Genomic DNA, 13,628 nt, shown 5'->3' on the forward strand with positions numbered 1-13,628 from the left:
AAATTTGATTACCTTTCAGTATTTTAATAATCACATTCCACGCTCACATTGGCTTGCTTTAAACTCATATGTGGCATTTAAAAACCTGATTCCAGGGAGCAGTGTACAGATTTCACCACACTGGGAATGGGATCCGTGGCACAAAAAAGGTTATGATGGAATTCTAGCAGCCTACATCCTGCTTCTGTGGTAGCATTGCGTGGCTCTGGGGTGTTGGTATGTCTACATTTGTGCCCCAGGTCACTCCTGAGGGTCCCTGCTCCATCCAGGGCTCCTGCTCTGAATCTTAAGATTCTTGTTCTGGGAGAAGCACAGGCAGGCAACATAAAAGAAGCCTAACTCAGACGGTATGAGAGAAGCTCTGGAAAGTGCAGAGTGTGTCAGTGTAGGGAAAGGAAATCAACCTACGGGTTCCATGACTGAAGGGCTCGTGTTGAGGTGTTCCCCACTGAACCCCCAACCCCCAGAATGGTGGACGGGAGAGGGTGGCCGTTGATCCGTAGGTATTTTCTGAGCGCATTCACCCATCCATTCATTGAGCCTATGTCAGCCCACTTGAGACTGGAGTCAGAAGTGAGGCAGAGGCAGTCTTGTTGGGGACCCTGCCCTTTAATCTGTGGGGTCCCCACTAACTCCATGTAGTGGGTGTCAGGACTGAATTGAATTGAGTCGCAGGAAACCCAGCCAGGTGGTGTAGGAGACTTGGTGTCAGACTGTACACCGATGGAGGAATTCAAAACAAAAGGTCTCAGTTCATGTCATGAGAAAATATTGAGATACAGAAGCGTCAAAAGTTTCAGGGGGAAAAAAAAGTTTCAGAAATCATGGGGCAGATTTCATGGCCTCAAAGGATTGCCCTGAGACCCCAGATCACACTTAGAACCACTCTTAAAGGGAGGCCTTCATTTTCAGATTTGGTGAATTGGTCAATTAAGTTTGGTTTGACTTCAAGCCCTTATCCAACAAGAGACTGGCAACATTTCTGCTAAAGCCCATAAGCTTCCTGAGAGCAAGCCAGTGTCTAGAACCCTGGGCGGATACCATTGGTGATTGGAGATGAGACAGAGCTAAATAGCCAGTGTCCCCCTATTGGGCAGTTTTTCATGCAATATGAACTACAGATGCATCATGTTCTGAGCATACATTAAAATAACCATAGATTCGGGCGCCTGGGTGGCTCAGTTGGTTAAGCGACTGCCTTCGGCTCAGGTCATGATCCTGGAGTCCCGGGATCGAGTCCCGCATCGGGCTCCCTGCTCAGCGAGGAGCCTGCTTCTCCCTCTGACCCTCCCCCCTCTCATGTACTCTCTCTCATTCTCGCTCTCTCAAATAAATAAATAAATCTTTAAAAAAAATAAAAAAAAATAAATTAAAATAAAATAAAATAACCATAGATTCAAGAGACTATCCAAAGAACCATTCTTAATGATTACTGCTGGGCCTTCCTACAGACCACAGTAAGATGTTGGTTCTAGGACAGAAGGTGGATGTCACAAACCAAAAAGAATGGAGAAAATACTTGAAGAAGTCAGACCACGTCATTAAGCCTTTGGCATGAGACAAAACAGAATGAAATTCTTCCTGTGATCTCAGCCTTACCATTGCAGGAAGTCATCCCAAGTCATCTAATGCACATTCCTCTCTGCTGTGTAAGCTCTGGGGTAGGCACCCTTCCCGGGTCCAAAGTACGGTCTCCTGACCTAGCATTGTTTTCTAGAGTCCCAGGCTATGGGTGTGTCATTTCAGCTATAATTTTTCATGGACCAGCACTGACTGGCCACAACTGGTGTATTCAATGTAAGCTAAGTGCATATGAGCCAGGTGAACATAGAAATAAATCCTCTCTGGGCAATTAACAGACTCCCAAGCATTTAGGCTAGTTTTATACGTGTTTTGTTTTGTTTTGTTTTTTAACTGATCCCAGGACTATCTGCATTAGAATTACCTGAGATGCTTATTAAAAATGCAGCTCCCCATCTCCATTTAGACCTAATAAATTGGATTCTCTGGAATCCTGGGAATCTGTATTTTGACAAGTTCACTAAATTTTTCTCCTGCATACTAAAGTTTAAAAATTAACCCCAAATCCACTTTTGTATAACCATTGTGCCTAATGCAGTGTATAACAGGTAGACGGGGCTAAAGAAAGACTCGTTGGAAGAATGAGTACACATTTGTAGCCCTTCGCGGCCCCGCCTGTATGTTAGGCATCACCACCGTACCTTCTCACTTCCTGATACCTCTTCAGACCCAAAGAATTAAATGCTTTTTCACACATTTTCACCCTGCCTTATCAGCTCTGCACTCTCTAGACTCCAAAGGCTCTCAAGTGTAATCCTTACGCCATCTTGGCAACCACAGACCCTTAGGCAGGCTCAATGGACAATGAAGAAGTGTATGGGGTCAGTGAAATTCAGATCTCCCACCCCAGAATCTTGTCTAATAGTCCAGGATGAGTTGAGTGCCTTCCCAGGCAAGGCTCACACTAAGCTCCGTATGTTGAGGACAGTCGGGCTGAGGGAGGGGAGCTGGTGAAAGGATCCCAGAAGCCACTGGAAGGATCCTGGAGGGACGGGCTGGGCTGGTGGGAGCACCTGCAAGCCACTTGGGCTGGCCCTGGAGCGATGGCTTTTCACCCATGTGCCCTGCGTGCATATGTACATGCATGCTTTGAGTTCATTTTCATAAAATCCCACTGAGTGGTGGGCTTCCCTTCTCTTCAGCACCCTAGGTTTGTATTTTTGTCTCCTGAAATGCTTTGCAAATCAAATCTTGCAGAAACTTTGTCAAACCATATTTCATCGCAGGATTAGTAGGAGACTACGGGCAGGTTTGTTCTGTTATGGCAGGGCAGAGCCCAGAGGAGAGGGACTGAGTTTGAGGTTGGAGTGTTTATGTAACAAATCAGCTAACTTTAAATATTTCTCATGGTGGCTTAGTGCTGCAAACCTTTGCCCGGCACACCACCCTGAATGTCCAATGTTTACTCAGCCCTGTGTGGGTACCTCTATTTATGTGAAAGGACCCTGCTCGTTTAAAGCCAGTTAATACTTTCAATCACACATCATGTTGCTGATGTATCTTACAATAAGGATTGCAAGGACAATTTTTCAAAACAATCAGACCCCTTAAATTCCTGTGCACACTGATGAGCAGATATATTTAATGCATGTTCATTTGGCAAAGTCATGCAATTAAGGAATTTTTCTTCTCCAGATAATTCCATGAGCCCTGATAATTTTCCTCCAAGTCAGCCTCTTGATTACCTCCCCACTTGACAGAGACAGTGTGTACCAGACAAATAGCTGAACAGACACCCTGAAGGGACTGGAAAGGCTCTCCTGGGTCCAGAACGAGCCAACTATATGAGCAGTGATGCTTTCCAACTTCATCATAGAGTTGAGAGCCAGAAAATATTTCAGGGGCTAGAGGAAAAAATGCTGAATAACTCCCCCATTCCTCCCAAGGCATTCTATACTTTGGCTTCATTACCAAGTTTGACATGTGAATTCCCAGAGTATCAGACAAGCCCCCACACCCAAAGTGTGAGCACAGAAATGCATTCCAGAGGCAAACGTAAATCACTTTAAATTATTCATGCTGCCACGCTTACCATTAGAACGGATAATTGACCAACTGTAAATATGTAGAAACAGAAGCGACCGACACAGAAACATCGGCCCCAAACCGATGAACAGAAAACATTCGGAGGTGCCGAATAATTAGGGCGAAGGGAAGCCAAGGAAAGTGGGAGGCCCTGGTTCTGAAGTGACAAGCAAGCTGGGACTGAAAATTGGAACCAGCCACAGAGACAGGAGGTGACTGAAGAGGAGGGATGGTGTTTGGCGGGAGAAGGAGGGAGCGGGGACGAGCTAGGCTGGCAGGGAAAGACAGAGCTGGGTGGGTGCTGGTTTCTGACAGATCTGAGCTCAGCGAGGCCAAAGTGACAGATGGAGCCATGGCCAACATGAAAAAGAAAGTATGCAATGCAGGAGATGTTTGAGGGCCTCCTGGAACCACGAGACCACGCACATGGACATACCATTTCACCTACAGCCTTCCACCCCAGGACACCCCGCTCCCATGCCCAGTGAGCAAGGTGGGCAAATGCTCCTGCAGCCAGCGGCAAGCTGGGAGCAAGAATATGCTAACGTAAGTAGTTTGGGATTCCTCCGTTTTAAAAAAATGTAGAGGGTTCAAAGCAGCTGGTTAGAACACACAGGTTTGAGGAGGAAAAGACTGTGATGGCGTCCCCCCAAAACAGCCCCGTTCACCACTACGGTGGGTTCCCGTTTAAATACACAAAAGTCATCGACAATAAGAAACTCCATCCAACTCCGTCCAAACCTAATGAGGTTGGCATGCAACCTGAGAATTTGAGCCCAAAATTAGCTGGCGACGTTGAGAGTTGCTAAGGAAAAATCAAGCATGAAGAGTTCAGTTCTTAGCAGATTTTGAAAGTGGGAGCAGAAATGTGAGCAGATGTCCCTCATCCATGCAGGCACCTAAGGGCGGCTGGCAGCTCTCGGACCAAGCCAGTCAACAGCCTGGGGACTAAAGTAGAGCAGCCCCTGCTCCCCACCCCCCTGCCAGGGAGGGGAAGGAACCGTCTACAAGAAGGCTCAAGGCAACCCAAACTGCAGGAACAGGGAATCTGTCAGTAAAGGCAGAGGTCTATTTATTTAACTGCCAGAGAGATTGTCTCCAACATGTGGAAGAAGAGAGTAACTTGAACCCGGAGCTCGTGCCCTGTCTTACAAGGCCAACAAGCTCTCCCGACCAGGACTTTAATATCAGTGTGACCCAAGTGGGCAAATATCCTGGGAGGCAAACCCTTCTGCCTACCAGGTGAACCAGGCCCCCACAGAGAGGATGCAAAGAGGCATTGTTTGTACAAACTTACCAATTCCACACCAACTCCACGTAGAAATTGCAGGCCCTGACCTTACACTGATTCTGGACCTAAGTTAGGCGATCAAAACAGGGAAATTAACGTTATCATTGGTAATATTTCCACCTAGATAATTTTAGGATAATGTTATTTAAAAATCTGTGGTCTTGGGGCACTTGGGGGGCTCAGCTGATTAAGCATCTGCCTTCTGCTCAGGTCGTGTGGTCCCTGGGTCCTGGGATCAAGCCCTGAGTCAGGCTCGCTGCTTAGCAGGGAGTCTGCCTCTCCCTCTGCCCCTTCCCCTACTCACGCGTGTGCTCTCTCTCAAATAAAATCTTTAAAAATAAATAAATACAAATTAAAATAAATAAAATTCTGTGGTCTTATGGAATCACCTCTGAATAACCATATCTGAGAGATAAATATCATCTTTTATGGAGTATTTGATTCAACCTAAGAAACATTTTTCAGCGGAGGCTAGGTGGCTTACTCGGTTGAGTGTCCAACTCGTGATTTCAGCTCAGGTCATGATCTCAGGGTCTTAGGATTGAGCTCCACGTCAGGCTTCATGCTCAGCGGGGAGTCTGCTTGTCTCTCTCTCCCTCTGCTCCTTCCCCCACTCAAGTGTTCGCTCTCTCTCTCTCTCTCTCTCTCTCTCAAATAAATCTTAAAAAAAAAGCGACCCAAGCTAATGTCACCTCCATTGCAGGATAAGCTAAACTAGCTTTTGCTTCCAGGGCTTAAATGGTTTTGTCAAGGGATTTTCAAGTCTGGTTTCCACATTGTATTTTGTTTTAACACTGTTTAGTAGCCAACAGTAGTAATTACTCAATTGAATGAATGAGGTAACCAATTCATTATCAACATGATGTTACAATCACCCAAGATGGCAGCAGGAAGCTGGACAAGAACTTCTGAGTCAGGGGCCATTGGAAAAAGTATAGGCTTGCCCTGGTGGAAAATGGCATGAAGGATGGATACACTCACCTCACATGGGCCGAAGCATGTCCAGGGGTCAACGGTAATGCAAAGTAAATAATTTATAAAGCTAGAGGAATTAGACATTTTCCTTAAAGATGTTCTCCATCTGCTTAAATACTGTATCCTGGTTGAGACTTGCAAGCCTGACAGGCAGAATCAGGTAACGTGCTAGAGTCTGAGTGGTGGGAAAGGGGTCTGGAGGGAGGAGGGGGGACCCAGAAAGCCCTGGAAATTGCTCGCCTGCTCAGGAACCCCACCAGAGGTTGCCATGAGTGCAAATACACTCCAGGGCCTCAGTGGACAAGAAACCCCCAACATGTAGCTAACCCCTGAGGAAAAAATCCCATCTGCCTCCAAAGAGGCCTCACCTTTTAGACGCGATGCCCACAGTGAAGGACCTGTGTGAGGGACGGGCCTGGGCTCTGAGGAAAACTGATGACACAAAGCCTTCCCCTGAGGCAGCCACTCTAGAACAATCTCTTCCTCCTCCTCTCAAGGTACCCTTGGAAAAGGACTGGAGAGAAAATACAGTCATTGGTGTGCTTTATGGATGGGGATGGGGTCACTTTATTACCTGTTTGCTAAGGGTGTTTCGGTTTTAAGATGACCTTGTGAGAGCCATTCAGGGCAGACCGTAAGGCATCAAAATAACCAGGAGGGCATTTCCAAAGTCAGAGCTGCGTCCCCCTGCCCGCACCGGCCTGCCTCCCCAAAGACCTGTCCCCCCACCCACACAGAGTCGTCACACGCAGAAAAAGTGCTCAAACCTGAACAAGAGCAAAGCTTTGACGGGATATTTCAGAGGAAACAGAAATTCGAGGAGCCGTCAGCCCTCCTGGTTTCTCCAAGACTGCTCTTAGGCGCTTTCAGGGTGGGACCCAGGGCGTTCGTGACATCCCTGCTTTCTCAGACTCCAGGTCACCTGCCGCTCTGAACCTGTCTCTGATTCACTGGCAGCCTACTGGTGGCCAAAGAGTAACGTCCCGCAGAACTCAGTGCCCCTGGTCCCCACCACCATCCATCCCAGTTACTGCCTTAGAGGAGCCCTTTCCTTCAGTCCCCCGGTCTCCCAAGCTTACAGCCCCCCTGCCCGGGGCCCCGGGGTCTTTGTATAGAACTGCTGATGGCAAACAGGGCCAATTCTCCCCACCGTCTCAAATGTCACCGCAAGAATGGAGAGATTCAGGGTTTCCTGGGTGGCTCAGTCGTTTAGCGTCTGCCTTCGGCTCAGGTCATGATCCCAGGGTCCTGGGATCGAGCCCCGCATCGGGCTCCTGCTCAGTGGGGAGTCTGCTTCTCCCTCTCCCACTCCCCCTGCTTGTGTTCCCTCTCTCACTGTGTCTCTGTCAAATAAATAACTAAAATCTTTAAAAAAAAAAAAGAATGGAGAGATTCAGATTCTTAGGATGAAACCACAGATTCACTCTAATACGGCTGAACTTTTAATACAGTTTTCACAACAATCCAACTGTTTTTATCTCTGCCTTATCAAATTAAAAATACATGGTCAAGGGGGTGCTTGGCTGGCTCAGTTGGTAGACCATGGGATTCTTGATCTCAGGGTCGTGAGTTCAAGCCCCAAGTGGGGTGTGGAGCCTACTTAAAAAATAATAATAGTTAAAAGTTTTTTTAAAAATACATCATGAAGAATATCATCATCATTCTAAAGCACAGATGGGATTGTTTGGTTGGGTTGTTACCGTAGCAATGAAATTGACTCCATGCAATTGCAGTTTATCCCCTTTTTTAAGCCTGCTTATTTACATAACGAAAAAGAATTCCTCAAAAAGTTACAAATAGAATTACCCTACAACCAGGCGCCTGGGTGGCTCAGTTGGTTAAGCGACTGCCTTTGGTTCAGGTCATGGTCCCGGAATCCTGGGATCGAGTCCCACATCGGGCTCCCGGCTCAGCGGGGAGCCTGCTTCTCCCTCAGACCCTCTCCCTTCTCATGCTGTTTCTCTCTCTCTCTCAAATAAATAAATAAATAAAATCTTTAAAAAAAAAATTACCCTATAACCCAGCTATTCCACTCCTAGGTATATGCCCAAAGAATCGAAAACAGGGACTCAAACAGAATCTTGGTAACCCATGTTCATGGCAGCATTGTTCACAACAGCCTAAAGGTGGAAACAACCCAAGCATCCATCAGCTGGTGACCGGATAAACAAAACGTGGTCTATCCACACAATGCATGTAGCTGGGACGTGTGCTATGGCGTGGATGGACTGTGGAAACATCATGCTGAGGGAAAGAAGCCAGACATAATAGGACGAATATTGTCTGACCTCACTTCTGTGAAACTATCCAGAATAGGCAAATTCCTAGAGACAAAAAGTGAATTGAAGGTTAACAGGCCGGGACTGGGTGATGAAAAAGTTTGGAACTAGGTAGTGGTGATGCTTACACAATGTTGTGAATGTAATTAATACCATCGAATTGTATGTATTTTAGCGCAAAACATTTTGAAAAAAATCAGGCTTTTTATTAGTATGACGGTTTCTGGCTCCTAGAGCAATTATAATTCTTACTGGCTTGTATTTAAAGTCTTCGTAATTACGTTTTCTCCAACACACAACTCCAATTCTGAACCTCCTTAGAACTCAGCCGGCATGACCGGCGTCTAACTGCGGACGGCCTGGAAGTGCCCTTGGCTGGCAGATGGGTCCAGAGCGAGCCGCCGAGCCACAGCCGCCTGGCCTTGTACCCAGCTCTCTGCTTCCTGCCGGTGCAAGCGGGCAAGGCGCTCACCCTAGACATCCTCGGTTTCCACATCGTGCAATAATGACAACTATTTTACAGAGCTGTGGTGGAGAGAAATTGTGTTGTGCCATGTGCTTATACAGTGCAGGCACATGCAAGTGCTCACAATTAAGCTATTATTCTTCTTCCTGTTATCACGACAGAATTCAGTAGTTGTTAATGAGTCATTGCAATGTAAAGGGGAAAGGATGAAGATGCACTCACAGCTCCCGAGAGGAGCAGTGGAGAAGGACTCCCCGGCTGATGACGGCACTCAGTGCTGGGAGTCGAGAAGGGGCATGAAGCTCGCCTGAACACTCCCCCAGTGGCCAGGCTGAGTCTGCGGGTGGCTCCCTGGGGAAGCAGGACGAGCGCCGGCTGAGACATTCTCGGGGGTCCCTCGGCCTGACACGGAGGGAGCCCCTGGTCCCCGGCAGGTGTGAGTCACAGCCATGGGCAGTGGACCTGGCGTGTCCTGTCAGCGTAGTTCTGGTGGCCCTGGTCACTGGCACGTGGCCGGCTCTGCTCCTGGGGTGCATCAACCCGCTTAGACCCTTTAACAACTCCCCAGGCCCCCCACAACCATGCCACTCCAGACCCCAGACTCCCAGAGCGGTGTTCGACGTGGCCACTGGCTCAGTCTGGATTCACGCCCGGCTTTGACATCAGGTGCCGGGCCTGCAGAGAAGAGAGTGCTCGGGCAGGGTAACAGGATCTCTCTCATCAACAGGCCAGGTTCCCGGCTGTTCTTCGTCTGTGCCTATGACATAGGATCAGCCCTTTCCCGTAGGAAAGAGCTCATGTCTTGCTTCCCTTGGCTCTACAGGGGCAGCAACACCAGAACTCTATGAGGGACCACAGGGACTGAAGGATCCTGGACAGATGGGAGGCCAGTGGCCGGAAGCCCAAGTCCACACTGTAAAACCAAGTCCTGGAGAGTCGGGGGGCTCCTCTCCACCTGGCCCTCACACCCAGGGATGGAGAGCAAGTAACAGACAGCACCCGCACACCCAAAACGAACAGTGTTCCTGAGGAAAAGCTATGGAAAATAATGCAATGCTCTATTCATAGCTGAAGAGAAGGGGGAGAGCTCGAGATTCTACGTCGTAACTATAAGTGAGGATACCCTGGAAATTTACTTTCCCAATTCAAAATCTTTTTTGTTGTTGTTGTTTTTTTCTGATTCAAAAGTACACTTATCCGGGCCCCTGGATGGCTCAGTTGGTTAGGCCTCCAACTCTTGATCTCAGCTCAGGTCTTGATCTCAGGGTTGTCTACAACCTGGGCTGGGCTGGGTTGGGCTCCATGCCCAGCGTGACGCCTACTTAAAAAAAAAAAAAAAGAGGGCGCCTGGGTGGCTCAGTTGGTTAAGCGACTGCCTTCGGCTCAGGTCATGATCCTGGAGTCCCAGGATCGAGTCCCGCATCGGGCTCCCTGCTCGGCAGGGGGTCTGCTTCTCCCTCTGACCCTCCCCCCTCTCATGTGCTCTCTGTCTCTCTCATTCTCTCTCTCAAATAAATAAATAAAATCTTTAAAAAAAAAAAAGAAAGTACACTAATCATTGGTTAATGGGGACGAGGTTCAGTCTGGGCAGACGGAAGACGCTCTGGAGGTGGATGGTGGTGATGGTTGCCCACCAGTGTGAATGCACACTGAGCCGTGTGCTTAATGGTGGCTAGGGAGGTGAATTTCATGTTGCGTATATTTTGCCACATTAGAACAGTTTCTTCAAGTACATTCATTATCGGGCACTTATAAAACTTTTCACCCATTTTATACAAATTTTGTCTCCTCATTTTTGTTTTTGTTTTTTTTAAGATTTTATTTATTTGACAGAGAGAAAGCACAAGCAGGGGGAGTGGCAGGCAGAGGGAGAAGCAGGCTCCCCACCGAGCAAGGAGCCTGATGTGGAACTCGATCCCAGGACCCCGGGATCGGGACCTGAGCTGAAGGCAGTCGCTTAACCGACTGAGCCACCCTGGTGCCCCTTGTCTCCTCATTCTTACCCATTTTATCTCTGGGGTTTAGGTAAGCACCAGTTCAGATTACCAAATTCTACTCTAATTATGTGACCTTGAACAAGTCATCTCACTTGTCTGATCTTTAGTGGCCTCAGTTATAAAATGAGCAGTTTGGAAAGAATTGTCTGTTACGGTCTCTGACAGCTCTGACCGTCGAGAATCAAGAACAACTACCATTTATTGAGAGCGTGCCACGTACCAGGCTCTCGGCTACACATTTTACCAGCATGACCTCATTCAAGCCTCACTGGCTCCCCTGAGGCTGGTCTGATTATCCTCAGCAAACTGAGGCTTAGAAGGTTTGGTGAGTTGTCCACGAACAAGTGAGCGAGCGGGAGGAGCGGGATTGGGTCGTAGTTGTGCGGGACCCCGAGCCCAGGCTGCTGCTTAGTCCCACAGCAGGAAGAACGTCCGAGCCAAGCCACCAAGGAGCTTTCTCCCTGGAAAAACTATTAGCCTGGAAAATAAGACCTATGTCCAGCCAGGAGCCGTTTCATCAATGCTTTTTTCTTCCACTCGGTGAGGAGGCATCAGGGGATGGCAGGCTGCAGGGCGTGGGCAGGGAGCCGGACAGACAAGCCGGTCAGTACGCTGGCTCTTGCGAAGTCTGGTCCTCACAGTACGTCTCATTATTTCACCCTAAGCTAATTGAAATCCCCCCAAATTAGATACATTCCTATTTCAGTGTAATTAAACTATGTATGAGAAAACAAGCATTATTTTTAGATTATGTTTGCTCCTAGTCCCACCACTAATACATTCAAGAGTTGATCTCCTGGGCGCCTGGGTGGCTCAGGTCCTGATCCCAGGACCCTGGGATCGAGTCCTGCATCAGACTCCCCCCATCAGCAAGGAGTCTGCTTCTCCCTCTCCCTCTACCCCTCTCCCCTGCGCTCTCTTTCTCTCTCACAAATAAATAAATACAATCTTAAAAAAAAAGAGTTGATCTGATGAGCAACCCAGCTCTGAAGCAGGCATTAGCTAACTCTCATTTGTGCAGTGAAGATTCACTGACCTTCACATCTTCTCCATTTTAACCATGATCTTTTCTCTCACCTCGTCCCCAGCAATAACTAGAGCTCTTAGCAAGAAGCACAGTGGGCATGTCCATGCATTGCCCAGTGACCCTCAGCCAGAGGAGCAGGAAGAAAGGCAAGAAAAGGCAGCTAGAGTACACTGAGCTTTGGCTGCCATAGGATATAGAAAACCAGGCAATATTTAATTTGTTGACTAAAACCATGGAAAATTAACCCAGGAATTAGATAACAAAAATTAAAAATAAAAAACATTGGAACATCCATGCAATGACACTATGGAGACGTGAACAATAGTAAGTCAGGTCTCTAATGGAGCAAATCGTCATTCAAGTCAACAGACGAAGCTTGGAATTTGAAGGCAAGTTGAGCAAACATCCTTGCAGACATGGAGAGAGATCTGAAAACAGTACGAAGATCCTTAAACAAGAGGCAACCAATGCTACAGCCAATAGCCTGGAAAAAGAATCCCATAGGACACAACAGAAGAATAACGCAGGGGCAAATAACAGAAATCGAAACCCCAGTGCACCTTTCTCCTCAATACTTCAGTGGCTATGCTCACCAGGGCTCAGTGGAGAGGAACTTCACTGCAGCCAGGACTCCAGTGACTAACGTTTCTATCCCGTTGGATTTATTCACGCTTAAGATACCACATACAGGGCTTAAGCGTGGCTCAGTCGGTTAAATGGCTGCCTTCAGTTCAGGTCATGATCCCAGGGTCCTGGGATCGAGCCCCCAGTCGGGGTCCTTGCTTAGTGGGGAGCCTGCTTCTCCCGCTCCCTCTGCCTGCCACTCCCCCTGCTTGTGCTCTCTCTCTCTGTCAAATAAAGAAATAAAATCCTTAAGAAAAAAAAAAGATACTACATATATATATACACACGCATGCACACACACACACATCCCTCATTTCTTAGTCAGAATTCAAATATTCTCTTTGTTTTTCCTATAAAGGTCATCATTAAAAGGGCCTTGGGTGATACCTTTGTATACAGACTTCTGCAACCAAAATCTGTTGCCTGGTGTGGGTATAAACCAAGTGAGTAGCACTGTATTAGTTAGCTGTGGCCGCATAACAAATTACCCCAAACCTTAGTGACTTAAAGTAAGAGTTATCATTTATTATCTCTCCTGGCTCCTGTGGGTCAGAAATGTGGGTCACAGAGGGCGCACGGTTTTATCTCTGCTCCATCAGGACTAGGCCTCAGCTGGAAGGCTTGCAGGGTGCGAGCTGAAATCACCTGAGGGTTTACATTGTGACACTTGATGCTGGCTATCAGCTGAGGGCCTGACTGGGACTGTTGGTTGAAACCCCCACACATGGCCTCTCCATGTGGCCTGGGCTTCTTCCCAATATGGTAGCTGAGATCCAAGAGAGAGAGCCAGACAGATGCTGTGTCTGTGTTATAAGCTAGCCTGGAAGTCACATGGCTTTATTTCCACCATCTATCCACTTCCCTGCCCTTATAGAATTCTGCTTTCAAGCTGATTGCTGTAGACATGTTCTCCACGGTACAAAGACTTCATGAAGGAGAGAGTCTTAGGTGAATCCAAACAAATAAAGCAGGAATATTTGGTGTCTGGTGACATGATGGGAGATAGGATTAGAGAGGCGTGTTGGGGCCAGATTTCAGATTATTAAATGACATATTAAAAGTGTGGTCTTTTTTTTTTTTAAAAAGATTTTATTTATTTATTTGACAGAGAGAGAGATAGCGAGAGCAGGAACACAAGCAGGGGGAGTGGGAGAGCGAGAAGCAGGCCTCCCGCCGAGCAGGGAGCCCGATGTGGGACTCGATCCCAGGACCCTGGGATCAAGACCTGAGCCGAAGGCAGACGCTTAACGACTGTGCCACCCAGGTGCCCAAAAGTGTGGTCTTTATTTGAGGGATGCCAAGGAGCCATAAACGTATTTTCAGCAAGGGTCATCCTCATGGCTCTGGAGAGGATGGATTACAG

The 13,628-nt window shown here is 47.7% G+C and overlaps 2 protein-coding genes across 4 annotated transcripts in view; one reads left to right on the top strand and one right to left on the bottom strand.

The window, feature by feature from the left end:
* Positions 1-13,628, top strand: part of LOC102735769 (monofunctional C1-tetrahydrofolate synthase, mitochondrial) — a 560,423-nt gene that overhangs the window by 185,430 nt on the left and 361,365 nt on the right. The window lies entirely within an intron of this gene.
* LOC145715895 (uncharacterized) overlaps positions 1-13,628 on the bottom strand; it is a 36,479-nt gene that overhangs the window by 10,680 nt on the left and 12,171 nt on the right. For both annotated transcript variants that reach the window (XR_014148000.1, XM_081829161.1), the window contains exons 3-4: positions 6,241-6,386; positions 4,904-4,962 (exon numbers count right to left, since the gene is read on the bottom strand). Coding sequence is in view for 1 of the 2 variants with exons in the window: in XM_081829161.1 (XP_081685287.1) it covers positions 4,904-4,962; positions 6,241-6,386 (205 nt within the window). In the remaining variant the exon portion in view is untranslated. The remainder of the gene's footprint in view (positions 1-4,903; positions 4,963-6,240; positions 6,387-13,628) is intronic.

Source organism: Leptonychotes weddellii, chromosome 8 (genome assembly GCF_054177405.1).
Source record: "Leptonychotes weddellii isolate Sample4059 chromosome 8, ASM5417740v2, whole genome shotgun sequence".
Taxonomy (NCBI): Eukaryota; Metazoa; Chordata; class Mammalia; order Carnivora; family Phocidae; genus Leptonychotes; species Leptonychotes weddellii.